This window comes from Mus caroli, unplaced genomic scaffold (assembly GCF_900094665.2).
Source record: "Mus caroli unplaced genomic scaffold, CAROLI_EIJ_v1.1 scaffold_16263_1, whole genome shotgun sequence".
NCBI lineage: Eukaryota > Metazoa > Chordata > Mammalia > Rodentia > Muridae > Mus > Mus caroli.
The window spans coordinates 4,358-22,095 of NW_018390606.1; the positions used below are offsets into that span (position 1 = coordinate 4,358).

At 40.7% G+C, this 17,738-nt stretch overlaps 1 protein-coding gene across 1 annotated transcript in view; it reads right to left on the bottom strand.

Moving 5' to 3' along the window:
- Positions 1 to 17,736, bottom strand: part of LOC110288729 (cation channel sperm-associated protein subunit epsilon) — a gene marked incomplete at both ends in the record, with an annotated part of 18,599 nt that extends 863 nt beyond the window's left edge. The window contains 4 exons of the mRNA XM_021154997.2: positions 4,677 to 4,735; positions 6,110 to 6,564; positions 11,631 to 12,111; positions 17,395 to 17,736. Coding sequence (XP_021010656.2) covers positions 4,677 to 4,735; positions 6,110 to 6,564; positions 11,631 to 12,111; positions 17,395 to 17,736 — 1,337 coding nt within the window. The remainder of the gene's footprint in view (positions 1 to 4,676; positions 4,736 to 6,109; positions 6,565 to 11,630; positions 12,112 to 17,394) is intronic.
- Between the last annotated feature and the right edge of the window lie 2 nt (positions 17,737 to 17,738).

Here is a 17,738-nt window from a genome sequence, read left to right on the forward strand (position 1 = left end):
TTTGTGTCAACTTGACACAGGCTGGAGTTATCACAGAGAAAGGAGCTTCAGTTGAGGAAATGCCTCCATGAGATCCAGCTGTAAGGCATTTCTCAATTAGTGATCAAGGGGGAAAGGCCCCTTGTGAGTGGTGCCATCTCTGGGCTGGTAGTTGGTTCTATAAGAGAGCAAGCTGAGCAAGCCAGAGGAAGCAAGCCAGTAAAGAACATTCCTCCATGGCTTCTTCATCAGTTCCTGATTTCTGACCTGCTTGAGTCCCAGTCCTGACTTCCTTGGTAATGAGCAGCAGTATGGAAGTGTAAGCTGAATAAACCCTTTCCTCCCTAACTTGCTTCTCGGTCATGGTGTTTGTGCAGGAATAAAAACCCTGACTAAGACAAATTGGTACCAGCATAATGGGGTATTCCTGTGACAACCTGACCATGTTTTGGGGAGGGCTGTGGAAGGACTTTAGAACTTTAAGCTAGAAGATCCATTCGGTGTTAAGAGTTCTGTGGGATACTGTGTAGGAGCTTGGAAGATAATGTTGAGAACAGGGCAGAAGATGGAGGCCAGGCTTGTGAAATTTCAGAGGGAAGATTAAAGACTCTTTTTCAGGGCCATTGCTATTTTGATTGTGAAGATTCTGTGGTTCTGGTTAGCTGGGGCTAAAGAATCAGCTGTGATTAACAAGATACCAGAACTACTAAAGTGAAAACTTTGCTATTACTGGGACTATTGATGCTGGTTAGCTGGAGCTAAGAAATTAGCTGTGATTAAGAAGAGACCAACATTTCTGAGGTGATGTCTTCTGGGAAGTGTTTTCTGAGAGCACAAAGAGGCTGTGTTCCAGAGATAGCAAAGATTGTACCTCGTGCTGCAGAAGGACTTGGTAATGTGTAAGAGTTACTCAGGTGGTACTGGTTTTGAAGGCATGAAGGGGTCACGCAGAGCAGCTGAGGCTTGGCACTGTGAGATGCCATGAAAGGCCATTGGTGAAGGTGCAGCCACAGTTGCAATTGATAGCCCAGGAGTGAAGGGGTCATACAATGGAGTTGAGGGCTTGGCACCATGAAGAGAGCATATGAGAGGCTATTGTTGAAGCCAAGTTACAGTGGAAGACAGCAGCGTTTTGGAGATGCCAGTACCATGAGATGACCACCAAGAACAGCACCAGCAGTGGAGTACAGGCAGCTGAAGCCTAGAAGACAATGTCTGTGCTACAAAGGGCATGGCTGGAGAAATGATCCAAGCCCTGGTAGGAGCCCAGAAGATCGTGAATTGGATCCCAGACATTGGATGGTTGGAAATTAAGTTTTGCTTTTGATTGTGGCTGTGCCCTGATATTTTTCCCACTTGAAGGAAGAAAGTATTTTAGTGGAGCCCATAGTTAAGAGACTTTGAATTTTAAAAGATATTGGACCTTTTAAAGGGATTGAACTTTTAATATATAGAGAGACTGTGGGACTTTTAAAGTTGTTTAGATCTTGGGGATAAATAAGAAATTAAGGGTTGATGCTTACTAGTGATGTGTTTGTGTGTTTAGTTGACAAGGGGTCAATTGTACTGGCTAGTTTTGTGTCAACTTGACACAGCCTGGAGTTATCACAGAGAAAGGAGCTTCCATTGGGGAAATGCCTCCATGAGATCCAGCTGTAAAGCATTTTCTCAATTAGTGAACAAGTGGGGAGGGCCCCTTGTGAGTGATTCCATCTCTGGGCTGGTAGTCTTGGTTCTATAAGAGAGCAGGCTGAGCAAGCCAGGGGAAGCAAGCCAGTAAGGAATATCCCTCCATGGCCTCTGCATCAGCTCCTCTTCCTGACCTGCTTGAGTCCCAGTCCAGAATTCCTTGGTGATGAACACCAGTGTGGAAATGTAAGCTGAATAAACCCTTTCCTCCCCAACTTGCTTCTTGGTCATGATGTTTGTGCAGGAATAGAAACCCTGACTAAGACAGATAACTTTGTGTGGTCTACAATATAATTCTCAGCAAACATCCACAAATCCAAAAATTCCCAAATGGACCAATACCTTTCATAGGTACATTAGTTATTTTTCAGGGATATGCTATAGTGCCCTGACAAAAGCAACTTCAGGGAAGTAGAGTCTGAGCTCTCAGTTCCTAGGTGCAGTCCATCTCCATGAGGAAGTCAAGGCTGTCAGAAGTTGAAATATCAGATTGCCACACCCACAGTCAGGGAGTAGAGAAGGGTGAATGCTTGTGCCTGGCTACCTTTTCCTTCTTACATGCTGGGAGTCCCAGTCAGGATAATTATTATTACTGCTGGAATTTAAGCGCCACGTCCAAAGGGGAGGAAAGGATTTATTGGGCATACACATTCACAACGTTCACACTGCTGTTCATCGTGAAAGGATGCCAGGATAGGAACTCAAATAAGACAGGAATCCCCAAAAGGGGGCTGATGCAGAGACCATGGAAGGGTGCTGTTACAGGCTTACTGTTCAAGGCTTGCTCCTCATGGCTTGCTCAGCCTACTTTATCCTATAGAACCCAGGACCACCAACTCAGGGATGAATCCACTCACCATGAGCTGGACCCTCTACCATTGCTAATTAACAAAATGTCCCACAGCTGGATCTTATGGGGGGAATTTTGTCAATTGTGGTTCCCTCCTTTCAGTTGACTCTAGCAGTGTCAAGTTGACAGAAGCCAGCCAGCACACCTGGGAATGGTCCCACTCAGAATGGTCTGGTCGTCCCACCTCAGTTAACCTAATCATGACGATCCCCATAGGCATATTCAGAGACCATCTTCCAGAGGAATCCAGAATGCATCACACTAACAGCTAGATTATCCATCTCACAAAGCCAGAGAGAAGAGACAAAGGGTGAACAGGAAGGGGTGACAGCACCTCTTCTGACTTCTGGGTAAAAGGAACATTTCCTCCTGGTTCTTTCTGGCTGCTAATCTGTCCTCTTGTCTTTCCTTTCTCCTTTGTAGTGAGTGTGTGTGTGCATGTGTGTGTGTGTCTGTCTGTCTGTCTCTCTGTCTGTATACATGTGCATTTGTATATGTATGTGCACATAAGCGTTCACTTACATATGCACATACAGGTGAATGTGCATGCATATGTGTTCACATGTATGTATTAGTGGAGGCCAGTAGAGGATGACATCAGATGCCTTTCTTGATTACTGTCTACCTTAATTTTTGAGACATGGTATCTTACTGAACCAGGACCTCATGATTGGACTAGGTTGGTTGACCAATGAGCTCCAAGGATATTCCTGTGTCTCCCTGCCCCCAAGGCTCAGGTTACAGATCTGTGTTGCCATGCCTGGCTTTTATGTGGGTGCTGGAGGTTCAAATTCAGGTCCTTGTGTGTATGTGGCAGGCACTGTGCTGACTGAGATGACTCCCTGGCCCCTATTTCATTAACAGTGCTCATCAGCACTTGGAATGTTCTAATTTGTTCCTTGTTTGGAGTTGGTCATTGGAAATAGGTTCTGATATGCAGCTACTCCATCTTTGTGTTCTCAGCTAAAGACTCGAGTTTTTCCTTTTGATTGAGGATAATAGTAGCAACTTTCTTTTGGGAACTCAAGATAAAGTATGCATGGAAATGAGTGAATTAAGAAGTAGCTGGTTTTGGTTTGGATAAGTGGATGCTCACAGTCAGCTATTGGATGGATCACAGGGCCCCCAATGGAGGAGCTAGAGAAAGTATCCAAGGAGCTAAAGAGATNTGCAACCCTGTAGGTGCAACAACATTATGAACTAACCAGTACCCCAGAGCTCTTGACTCTAGCTGCATACTTATCAAAAGATGGCCTAGTCGGCCATCACTGGAAAGAGAGGCCCATTGGACACGCAAACTTTATATGCCCCAGTACAGGGGAGTACCAGGGCCAAAAAATGGGAATGGGTGGGTAGGGAAGTGGGGGGGGGAGGGTATGGGGGACTTTTGGGATAGCATTGGAAATGTAATTGAGGAAAATAAGTAATAAAAAAATATTTTAAAAAAAAAAAGAATGACTTAACAGCTCACATTTGACATGGACCACAGGATGATGGACCTGAGGGGTTGGAATCCTTAAAGGGAAACCTGAACCTCAGTTTTTTCCTCCTTGGTGTCTGACACATGGGCCCTATCCTCTTCTACTCTTGTTCTGATGCAACTGCCTTGCCACAGTTCTAGAAACAATGGGGTCTCCTCCGTGGGACCTCAAAACCTCAAAGTAGCCCCTTCTTTCTTTGAATCTAGTTTTTTTTTTTTTAGGTGTCTTATTACAGTTGCAAGGCAAGCTATGACAGAGAATTCTTGCCACCTTCAGGGGCAAGAAGAAGAAGCTTCAGACAATTTCCATTGATTTATAAAAAGTGTTTACAAATAAGAAAAAAAGTGTTTACGAGCTAGTAGGATCACTCATTGGTTAAGAGCACTGACTGTTCTTCTGAGTTCAAATCCTAGCACCCATATGGTGGCTCACACTCATCAGTAATGAGATCTGATGCCCTCCTCTGGTGTGTCTGAAGACAGCTACAGTGTACTTACATATAACAATAAATAAATCTTAAAACAAACAAAAATTGTTTTTAAAGGTGAAATATTAATTTCTCATATATTGAGACATGCAAAGGATTTGAAATTTGGAGACCTAAAAGGGTGGAGGTTCGTTTAATTGAAAAAAAGATATATATCAAATATCAAATAACATTTAAAAGCCATACTTACTGTAACTGATAATAATTATCCACTAATTCGTAATTTGTTGTCTGAAAAAATCTTGTTATCTGAAAAGAAAATTGAAAAGTTTCTGTAGAGCAGAAAAGGTAGAAATTTGATCTCATATTAGTATCATATAGGTTTGTAGGTCAAGGTTCACTAGACTACTGGCTCACAGTGCTCATTTCTGCAAACTCACTGTATGCTTTTAGATATTTAAATCTTGAGTAGAAAAAAACAATATTCTGGAGGTTTATTCCCTCTCTCTCTTTCTCTCTCTCACACACTCACTCACTCTCTCTGTCTTTCATATTTCGCCTGTGTTTTTGTATGTGTTTTGTGGTGTGTGTGTGTGTGTGTGTGTGTGTGTGTGTGTGTGTGATAGGCACAGGGGTAGGCATATGCACGGAATACATTTAGAGGTCAGAGGACAACTTGCAAGAGTTGGTTCTCTCCTTCTACCTACCATAAGTTTCTTGGGGATCAAATTCAGATCATCAGGCTTGGTGAAAAATGACTTTGTAGCCTGAGCTATTACTGGCTCTCTCCAACCCCCAACCTCTTTTCTCTTGTAAAATCTCAATTATGTATGTATTATTTTACTTTGTTACATTTTTACTCTCCTTTAATTTAGGGAGTGTGTATATGCACCTGTTGCTTGTTGAAGCCAGAGAACAACCTCAGGTATGATTCGTGTTTCTAAACAAATTTTTTTGGCTCTTTTATTTTATTTGTCTGCCTGCATGTTTGTATGTGTGCTACGTGTATACAGCACCCTCGGAGTTGGTAAAAGCATCAGACCCCCTAGAACTGGACTTTACAGATGGCTGTGCGCTAATATGTGGGTTCCAGGTTTGGTGCCTGGGTTCTCTTAACCACAGAGCAGCCCCTCCAGACTGTCCCTTCTTACTGGCTTACTGAGTAGGCCAGGCTAGCTGCTAGTGAGCCCTAGGGATTTGTCTGTGTCTAATAACAAAATGCGTGGATTTAAATCATGTGCTATCAAACCTGGGTTTTTGAAATGTGGGTTTTGGGGATCAAACTCACATCCTTGTTCTTTGTAGGGTGAACACCTCACTGACTGAGCCCTCTCCCTAGCCCCTTTTAATTTTAAATTACCTTGACCATACTTGTTCCACCCTCACCCCCATGCATACACACTTAGCTTTTCTCACTGCAGGACCCTTGTTTTGATTATTTACTTATTTCTTGAACCCCAGAAACATGTCTCACAAGCATGCTCAGAAACTGAACTAATCTAGATACTTCCTAACAGGTGTGCAGAGTCCAGGGCCACCTTCAGGCTCAGCCGTCAACTAGCCCAGCCTGCGTGTCCCTCAAAACACAACAACAAACATGAAAACAAAATAAAAACACAAAAACAACCTAATGTTTTTATATTTATTCAAACCCCAATAAAGAGAAAAAAAATGCCAACTTACCATAGTTTTAGTACAGAATCCTGATGCAATCTCATACTCAAGGTTTTGTGTCCAGGTCATTACACTTGAGCCATAGTGGTCCACAACAATGTAGAGACCCCGATTTTCTGGGTAGACTATTTGACTCCAAATTGTCAGGCTTTCTCCTTTATCCATATGGTAAAACTGACTATGAATATTGTGCTGAAATGCCAGATATGGGCACCAGTCTCCTAAATCTTTATTTATACTTTGTAACTCCAGAATTAAGGGATATGGCTGTGTCTGCAACTGGTACTTTTCGTCGAGATTTTCATTATAGTATAATATACATACTTCAAAAGATTTGTTGAACATTACCACTGTCTTTGCAGTCGTGTTTACCCATGTATGTAGCATAACTGCCTCTGTAATGTCAGCCTTGATGTAGAACATTACATTATTTTCCATTTTTACCAGAACATTTCCAATTCTATCTGGAAAGATATAGAGAAATGTTTGTTATTTAATGTTTTAATGTTAATCTACTTGAGCGCATGTGTGTGGCATGTGCACATTTGCGTGCTGCAGCACATGTGTAGAGAGCAGAGGATAATCTGCCGAATTTGGTTCTCTCTTTCTACCATGTGGGGTTCAGAGATCAAACTCCAGACTGTCTGGCTTAGCAGCCAACAATTTTACCTGGTGAGTCATCTCACTCTCCCAGGTTGGTGTGCTATTGATTAAATCACAAATTATGTTGTTTTAGTGAAGTAGATTTTTAATGAAGATAACTTATTGTACAATAAGTATAAGTAGCTTGAGAAGAATAGAGTGAACCACCATGAACCTTTGCACTCCCTGAAGGACTTCTTATTCTTGAGTACATTTCTTTTCATATTCACAATGCCTCCTTTATAAATCATATCATTTGCACAGCGCTTTAGGTAAAGAGTAAGAACATAGCAAGGACAGCACTACCAGGGAGGATGGTGTCCTTACAGACAGATATATGTTTCCTTCAAGTTCACATTATGGAGCCTTCATCCCCAATTTAACTACCTGGGGAACAGAGATGTCAGAGACTTTAAGGAGATTATTCTAGTTAAATGAAGTCATGAGCATAGGGCACTAACATAGTGGGACAGGTATTCTTGAAAGAGGAGGAATATACTCTTTGGGGAGATCTCTATCTCTACACACACACACACACACACACACACACACACACACACACACAGGGAGAGAGAGAGAGAGACAGAGACAGAGACAGAGAGACAGAGAAAGAGAGACACACAGAGAGGGAATTCTAAAATGTTCGAGGCTTTCAAACCAACAGGTTGCAGACATGAGAGTGAGACTCCAGGCAGCAGCCAGTGGTGGTCTCAGTGGACGGGGTTGGGGCTGGGTGGGCAGCAAGGGTTTCTGGAGGCAGCGGTCTGCTCTGGGAGTGGTGAGTGGTGGGCAGACTGGACCCTCACTCCTGTGGCCCACTCACTTCTCTGGAGCAGTGTGCTGCCCTGTGGCAGTAAGCTGAAGCCCAGAGCTCATAGTGACCTAAAGATTCCACAAGTGAGAAGCTGAAGTTCCAGAACTTCAGAACTAGTAAGTAATGTAGGCTCAGAGCTGGCATTCACAGGATGATAGACTTTAGGGAAACTAAGTATAGAAATAATATTAAAGTTTGGAAGCTGTGAAAGAGATATAGAGAGAAATGTTTTGTAAATGTGTATAGTCACTGGAAAAAAGAGGAAAGAAGCTGCATATAGACATTCACAGAAATACTGAATTTGGATAGAATAAAGTGAATTCTCTGAAGGAGGGAATTAGCAAGATGAAAAGAAAAATATTTTCTATGTTAAAATATGGAGAACACTATGGCAGAGGGAAATTGGAACCCCTATAGTTTTGTTTTAGTTATAAGCATAGAATTAATATGTTCCATAATAATTGGAGTTTTCTGTGTTCCCTCTAAGAAAGATCAGAGTAAAGAAAACTTAAATAAGGAGAAGACTAAGAGATGGAATGCTGAATTATAATCAATAGAACATAAATTAGAGGATCTTTCAAATCAGAATAAAGGATATGTTCAAGTTAGTCCAGAGGAATTTGCTCTAAAGCCTAGGGTGCCCCCTTGTAACAAGATGGCAGAGGGCAGTCTAGGACCATTAGAAAATCTACAATAATTTTTCCAGCTACAGTAAACAATTAGCTCCAGAGAAGAGAAATCCACAAGGCTGTGAAGAATTTGGGTGAGACCTCACAGAAATGCTAGATCTAACATTTGAAGAGGCAATGGTAGCTTATAACATTCACCAACCTAATGTGAAACTGATACCTAATGTGAAATGGGTCATACACAATTATATAGTTCCAAAATATTGGAATGATTTAATATTATCTAGCTTAGAAGCTGGCCCTCCACTACAGTGGCTGACCCATGAGGGTTCAGCTACAAAGCAACATAATAGGACTAGAATGATTAATATTGTCAAGGATCAATTACTAGGTGAAGATCAATGTGATGAGTTATGAATGCAGATTATGTTTAATAAGGCCACCTTAGGGCAATGTCATACAGTAGCTTTAATACTTGGGAAAAGGTTGCACAACAAGGCAATGATCTGAATCCTTTACAAAAATAACTCAGGGCTCAGAGGAATCTTTTTTTGTTTGTTTGTTTAAACAGAGATTAATTTTAGCTGTAAATAGAGCAATATCAGATGCAAGAGACATTTTAATTGAGTCGTTAGCTTTCGAGAGTTTGAAGGCTATTAAACCTTTAAAGCCCAGATCCACGTAGTTTTAATGTATTCATAAATAGATCTAATGCTTACAATATAGTGCTATGATAAGACAATTGCTAAAAAGATGAGAACTCAGAACTCCCAATGGTTTGGCTGTTGAAGACCAGGTCATTTCCTAAAGGACTGTAGACAAATGGTTCCCTAGCATCCTCTTTTCTCTAATGATAACTCAGAGACAAAACTTGTTGGGATGTGTAAGAGATGTAGAAAGATCAAACAAAGGGCTTATGAATGTAGATCATTCAGAGATATTGGAGGCAAAGTCCTAAAATTGGCAAATGGCCTAAGAGTCTCTTCTCAGTTCCTGACAAAAAATAGCATGAGCCATTTGTTTCTCATCAGCTAAAGAGACACTGTTCTAGAGGACAACTAAAAATATCAATGCGTGATATGGCACACAGCACCGCTCTAACTACTCCTAACTAAGAGAGTCTAAAGATACCAGAAAACAATTATTTTGGCAAACTGCTATAAGAGATAAGAGACCAAAGTTGAAATTACAACTAGATGGAACTAAGATTGAAGGCCCAGTGGGTCCTGGGACAGAGAAATAACTTAGTCACTTCAAAAGGTGTCTACCCAGCTCCTAGAGATTGGGACATTGTCTTGGATAAAACAAAGTATAAACTGGGTTAAACCTAACCCTGCCCAGGTGGTCAAATAGCAAGACTAAGGCCATATGTAGCCTATACAGCCATGACTCTTATTACAATGGTGGGAAACCGTAGATTAACATTCCTTCAACTTCAGGGACAAACTGTAAATTAGGTATTGGTAAATGATAAACTTATAAAGGTATTGTAAATGCCAATAAGACCAGTAGCAGAGCTTCTGGGAAGCTCTGGAGTTCAGAAAGGCCAGAGGTCATGCTCAGTTATTTCAAATGACACTTGCTGATCACACAAGACAACTTGAAACTGACCTCAAGTTACCAGTGTTGACAAGTTGAAAGTCTGATAAATATTGATTCCAAGGGAAGCGCTAGGAAAAGGGGCAATGATGCGATGCTACAATGGCACTTTCATGGAATACATCAAGGAAGAAAATTAAAGTGCATGAATTAAAGGGTAACATGGGGTCAAGAAAAAGTGATTGCAAGTTATGACATTTAATCTACAGCATATCAAAGCTGAGGCTTAGAGGGGTTAAATGTCTTGAATGCCTTGACTGTGGATTTGAACATAGACCCATATAAACCTACATTAATCTATGGATTGAACTATGTACATCCAAAAGTACATGTTAAAATTTTAATACCCAGGACCAACACCTAATCCCCAGTGGCTGACTATGTCCTCTGTGTGTGTGTGTGTGTGTGTGGTATATGAGGGTAACGGGTGTATATATATGTGCTTGTTTGTGAATACCATGATATACTTGTAAAGAAAGGTCAGAGGACATGAAAACAGAGGCACACATGAAGAACACAAGTGTGGTAACAGAAGTAGACACTGAATTGATGTGTGTGTGGGACAAGTAAAGGCAAAACAAACAAACAAACAAAGAGAAAAACAAAAAGCAGTAATCAAGAGACCACCCCCTCCTCCACTGCAGGTTGCAGAAGAACATGTCCTATTGGCACCTTGACTTCTAGCTCCTCACTTGTAGGTCTGTGTTATGAGGCTACAGATGGAGGTACTTAGTTGTGTGAACTTTAGGAACATTAAACAGTACAACTCCACTCACTGCAGCAAATACATAAACCGCTTTGTTAGCATCAGGCAATCAAGTGAAATGAATCTTTTGAGTTTGCCCTTCTGCCTATGGGATCATGGTTTAATGAAGTGGAAACTTGAGGTTTCCTTTGGAGAGTCAATTGTGATGGATGGTGTTTTGCTGCGATGAACACCTAAAGGAGTAATTTCCTGAAATGGACACTGGTGAAAAATCTAAGGCAGACTCATGAAGGAACTTTTAACTGAAACAGACACAAGAGAAATGATGTTCTGCTAAAGCAAACAGGTGAAAGGACACACAATAAAGGATTCTTTGCTAACAACAGGCATGTGTTGGTTTGCCTTACATTGCATAGTTGAGCTCCATTTGGTGGGGCTCTGTGGATTCTGGATGGTGGGACACATGTTGAGACAGGACACGAGGAGGACAGGTGAAGTTTGGAGGGTAGAAATCAGTCTCGAAAAAGTGACAGAGACAGACCTCGGCTTGCTGGTACAGCTTGCTGTGCAATGCTTGTGAGTCTGAGTCTTTGCTGATCTTCACTCTGATGAGGAGGCACAGCTGAGAACTTCTCCTGACATTCCTCCTGATCCCTCTTGCTGACTTGAGTGGAGGCTGAGGCCTGGCTGTGTCTGCTAGGTGGTGTCACCACTGTTGCTAACCCAACGCAACCGAACTGGACTGCTGGTGTATCCATGAAGTGTGTGTGAGTGGATCAAACTGTGCTGCCTGATGACCTGTGAACTTAAAGGCAGATTTCTAGACAACACAGAGGGGAGTTGCTTCAAAGAACCATTTCTGAACAGGTCCACTTACCCTGAATCCTTTCTTTCCTACTACCTCTGGTGGGTGGTGGGTTACAAGAAAGGTTAAAGTGTTTAAGAGACATCATTTAACAGAGGTTTTGAAAAAAGTAAAGGTACAGTTTAATATTGGTCAAATGTAGAATCTATTAAGCTTTAGGTGCTAGACATATAGCAATAGCCATCAAGAGTACCACATATTGGAACACTTACAATCTCTATATAACTAATATAATGAGACCCAGAATACTTTTAGTAGGATTGAGAATACCCTACCTGTAAAGACTTGGTGGACGTGGCTGCCCTGTGATAATGATGACAGATTGGTCTCTCCTGAAGATGTTGATATAGTTCCAACAACAGTGAAATTCTTGTAGCTATAGTAAACGTGGTATTGGTCCCACATGATAATATCAGGCATGGCAGAGTAAAGAAAGCGAAATCCTAAAACGGCCTCCTTGGACACTTGTAGTTCAAAGTCCTGGAGTGTCCACGTTTCTGATATTGCACTATATATCACTACTCGGATGTTCCTGGTGTTGGTGGTGCAGACAGAGCAGTGGGACAGAAGAACTGCAAGCTCCAGCGGGTGCCATAAATACTCAACAGACATTACTTCCAGCGTGTCAGTCTCGGGAAGCTTGAAATTATCTTTTAGCTTTGCAGTATTTGTTAATGTCACAAATCTAAATGTAGGATATCCAGCATACACGGTAGTTTTTGACCAAGCAACTAGTATGCTTTTTTTTGATGCCAACTGGAAAAGAAAAACAAAATAAAAAATCCTCAGTGATAGAGAGGCAGTCTATCAATTTCTGTCTTCTATTTTTACTAGACTGGCAGGGGAGAATAGAGACTGGGAGGGTAATTCTATAGCCACACAAGCCCTGTGTTCCACTCCAACTACCAAAATAATGAGAAGAAAAGGAAGCAATTAACACAAGTGATAGGAGGAAAAGGCATCAATTACCAAGTTTTCTTTTAGTGTATTTCAGAGTACTTCATGCACTGAGTTCCATTAAATAAAAACACATCATATCATATATTATGAAAATAAATCTAATTTTTTTCTGATATTTCTAGCAGTAAAAAGAATAAACATTATTTCCTTTAAAACTTTAAATATATCAGTCTTTCCTTGCTCATTTGTTTATCCCTCCTGCTAGGCATGGTGGTGTGCACCGAAAATCTCAGAAGTTAGGAAGTTGAAGAAGACTTTGAGTTTGAGGCCAGCCTGGGCTATATCGTGAATCCTTGTCTCAAAACAAACCAACCGAGTGTGGGGGGGGGTATGGGGGACTTTTGGGATAGCATTGGAAATGTAAATGAAGAAAATACCTAATTAAAATAAAATTAAAAAAAAACCAACCATAAACCCCAAATATCCCATGGAACAACAAGATAACAACAATAAAAATCTTTTAATTTTTATCATTTTACATGTATATCTATGAGTTTCTATAAAATACTGTTAAAGTGTAATGTTGACATGACAATGTGTTATGAGATTTATAGCATATTTAGAAGCAGAATGACACAAAGCATTGAGGTATAAGTAGAAAGGCATAGTCATAAGGTCCTACTGGAGTGTGCCCTAATTATTTAAAATTAAACCCTGGTAACTTAAAGATGGTTATTCTAAATCCAAGTATACTAAATCCAAGGATAGATTGCCTGGTGCTGTTTGTATTTTGATACTAATTCTGCTTTCTCAACAGAGCTGCCTAGAGGAGGAATAGATCACATCCTCAGGTGATTTCATGTAAACTTCCTTCCCAATTGACCATTTTCCCATTTTACCTGGTCAAATAAAGGCTACAGCCTGTGATTGGGCAGAAGAAAAAAAAGGTGGAGCTGAGAGTTTTAGAGAGGATGAGAGAGGAAAGAGGGGGAGAGATGAAGAGACAGAGGAGAGAGAGGATGACAGAGAAAGAAGAGATACAAAGAAGATGGAGCAGAAACACGAGACCTGGAAGAACCTCCAGTATTAAGAGATTTCATAGCTGGGGAATAGAAGAGTATAGTGGTAAATATATCCAATCTAGGCATATAGTTTATAAACATAACTTGAGTTTTGTTTTCTTTACACAGGCTTATTGAGGTTAGACATTTACCACAATATATAGCTGCCAAAAACAGTTTTTATTTGAAAAGGTCTGTTATGTGAAACAACATAAAAATACTAAAAAATTGCATGATCTATTTAAAATGAGGCAAGAATGGATAAACAAAGGACCAAGGAACTGGTGGGATAGATAGATAATAAAAACCTGCTTTAGGGAGATGCAACTCAGGTAGAACACTTGACTAGCATGCATGGAGGACTAGGCTCAGTGCCTGTAGAGAGGAGAAGCAGCCAAAATAGTGATCTTTTATTCCCTGCCCCAAAAACATTAGTGTGTGTGTGTGTGTGTGTGTGTGTGTGTGTAAGCTTGTGAGGTGTCCATATGAGTATATTCTCAAAGTTGTTTATGTTCCTAGGGAGGCAAAAAAAAATTGATTTCTCACTCCTGAGTTGTAGGCCTTTGAGAGCCACCAGTATGGGTACTTGGATCCAAACTCTGGTTCTCATGGTTAAGAACCAAGCACTCTTAAACACTAACCAATCTCTCCAGCCACCCAAATAGTAGTCGTAATTTATTCAAGCCCTAGCAATAGTTAACAGTACATCTAAATAAGACTCTACTCAAAAGCAGAGATTAACACTATGGATTAACAACAACACAAGAAAGGTTAAGTCTATAAAAAGTATTCCTTAAATACAAAAACATAAGAAGTCATGGTTAAAGAGAAGACATAAGCAAGAAATAGATCAGAGCTAGGGGCTGGGTGTGCTTAGTATTTGTGAGGTCCTGGATTGAACCCCAGCACTGAAAATTAAAAAACAGGATGTCTCTATAGAAGATTAAAATGAAATGCTGCTCTACACCCTCTGAGAGGTGAAATTTTGAAAGACTGAATATGTCAAAAGTTGGTATAAAGTGTAACCACTATGAAAAACATCTACCATAAATATTTCATAATCACTACAGCTTTTAAAATCAATATTGATATGTATGAGAAGAAAGACACTACTATGGAATACCTTCCCAGGTTTCTGCTACTTTTCTAATGTGGAAACAGAAATGGTTGACTTGAGATATCTCTCCTTTTATAATACAGAAATACGTCTCCCCAGTTCATACGACCAAAAACTCTAGCCAAAGCAACATCAAGGGAGAAGGGTTTGTTTTCTTTTGGCTCAAAATTCCAGGTGATAGTCCATCATTGTAGCGAAGCCAAAGCAAGAGCCTGAACCAGGGTCACACTCACAGTCAAAGCAATGAGAGTCAACACATGCTCACCAAGGCTCAGGCCTCTCTCTACATGCAACACAGTCCAGGACCTAAACGTAAAAACTGGTACTGCCTACTTTTAGGCTGGACTTTCACTGTCAATTAACAATAAAGATGACCCCCAGAGAACAGCCTGTTGTAGATAATTACTTAATTCAGACATTTCTTTTCACCTCTCACATGAGTAACTCAAACAGCTACTGCAAATTCAAATTCCTACAATACTGTGCGTTGGCTGCTATTTACAAGGTCTAGAGTAAAACAATTCTAAAAAATATTTCTTTTATTTTTAAGATTAAAATTACATAATTTCCCAGTCCCTTTCCTTCTTCCAAATGCTCCCATACCCCTTCTTCCCCTCTTTCAAAATCCTGATTTGTATTTCCATTAGTTGTTGCTTCATGAATGTGTGTGTACATGGATATTCTTAAATATAACTGGCTTGGTCTGAACTCTTAAGTATTCTAGAGAACTGACCATTTAAGTTTTAGATTTATTCAATTCATTGTTTCATGTGTTTTGCATAAATGTATGTCTGTGTACCCATTTGCATGCCTGGTGCCTAAGGAGGTCAGAAGAGGGTGTTGAATTCCCCTGGGACTAGATTTACACATAGTGCTGAGAGACCAGGTAGGTGGCTGGGAATCGAACTCAGGTCCTCTGGAAGAACAGCCAGAGCTATTTACTGCTAAGCTAACTCTTCAGGCCCTTCTTTTTTTTAGAATAAAAGACTGACAAAAGTTGAAATGTGTTAGTGTTGAGGTTTGGTCTTGCTGTTTATTGTAATGATTAAGTGCAGGCCCCCAAGACCTAGAGTCTTGGGTAGACCCAAGTGCTGCTATATGACTTTGCTCCCAAGTTATTTCTGAATGGTAAATGAAGATGCCGACAGCTAATAGTTGGGCAAAAGAGACATAGGTGGTTTCATGGTTTGAATGTGTTTGTCTTGGGAAGTGGCACTATTTGGAGGTGTGGCCTTGTTGGAATCGGTGTGTCGCTGTGACTTTGGGCTTTAAAACACTTAACCCAACTTCCTGGAAGTCAGTCTTCCAATAGCAGCCTTCAGTTGAAGGTGAAGAACTCTCAGGTCCTCCTGTACCATGCCTGCCTGGATGCTGCCATGTTCCTGTTTGGATGATAATGGACTGAACCNCTGAACCTGCCCCAGTCAAATGTTGTCCTTATAAGACTTGCCTTGGTCATGGTGTCTGTTCACAGCAGTAAAATCCTAACTAGGACAGGTGGGGTGTAGGATTCCTGGGCTTGAGGTTGGAGAAGAAGAAGGTAAAGGAGGAGGAGGAAGATGCTATGGGTTAAAGGTCAAGAAAACATGGGCCTGAGGGCTGGCAAACAGGAGGCAAAGAGCAGCCCAGATGAACTACAGTAGTAACTCCGGGTTATCAATAGAAAAGTAGGATCTAATAATGTAGAGGATAAATATCTGCTGTTTAAGGCTCACTGTAAACATGAAGGTTGTNTGTGTCTTTTATTCAGGAACNGAATGATCAAAGGCAGGGTAGAATGTCCAGATCCTGACTAAAACTTTCAACAACACATTAGCTCTTTTTGAAGGTCATTATTTTATGCAAAAAGCTTGTTCCAGGNTCCTCCTTTGCCCTTTGCCCCCTGATATCTGAACTCTGACCATCAGAGGTCACTTCTGAGTATAGCTAACTTGCTGGAATTTGCATTTTCCTTTGAGCCAGTCCTTTGGGACAGCTTTTATCCGTCTCAGAATTTCTCTTGTAGCAATATTTGGGTGCAGGGTTAGGGTCTGAGTGGTGGTGTGACCCTTGATGCTTGTCCTCTTGAAGGAACAAATTCAGTCAAGACATAAGTTAAGCAGAGGCTTATGTCCCAAATCATCAGTAGTTGGTGAGGCTAGCCAGAGTGGAGTGGAACAGCTTGTTTGGCTCCATATTGTGGAGTTACAAAATGTTTTCTGAGTGTTTGTGAGGTGGCCATTAGAGCATCCAGGCTCTTTAGGACATAAGAAGAGAATATTGTAAAAAAGCCCTGCCCCATCATCACTACCATCATCAGGAGCAACCCCACCCCCAAGTGGCCAGGTTTCAAGATAACAGCAATTGTCTGTCACACATTACTCAGCTCTATCCCGGTCATCTTGGCTATCACATACATTCTAACATTCAGCTTAAGAGACTTATTTTTGCTATGGCATATTACCTTAGGAGCCCAACAATGTAGTTAAAAAACATTTAAATGTTTGTGCAATAATTTTAATGTTTTGTAATAAGAATTCTGTGATGTGTATTATCTATACTATGGTAATGATTTGATTAACTTTGAAAGCTCACTGGGAATAGTGGAGAAGATATAAGGGAGCTTTTGTCCCCACAATATGACTACACTGCTTGCTCTGCATGATGCCATAAGGGACCGATTTTACTCTTTGTCACTGAGGATGCATCTTTACTGCTAAGAGACCTCAGAAAACTTGAAACCAAGAGATACAACTGTTTACATATTTAGATAAGTAACTGTGCCTATAGGACCATCTGAATTTGAACATGCTGAATCTTCGCTGATCCTAAAAGCTAAGAGGGTCAGTACCTGTCTGGGAGCAATAACCATACAAAATGCTGTGTAATTGATTCCTGATATATTCCTGAACAAATAGTATAGAAAAGTATCTAATTATATCTAGGTAATGTATATACTCACATATATCATCTTTCACTAACCTTATATAAATATCTAATCTGACACCATCTTCTTTTTGAAAAGCCAAGAATTCCAGTTTCAGAAATACCTCTGCGTTCACCCAGTTTTGTAAATTCATCTTCTGTTCTTAGGTAAACAGTACTGTCTACTAGAAACAGAGTTCCTTGATCGAATATGATCACGTCCATCAGACTGTGCCTTTGAGCATCACTCAGGATACCTGGAGGGGCTCTTACTCTGGTCCAGGTTTGAAAGGAATCATTTGTTTGGAAGGTCTCCTGGTCAGTGGCCAAGAGAGCAAATGTAGAGATGCAGGTATCCCAGCTAAGCAGCAATGGACTTCCAGGTGGCAGGGTGAGGGGCT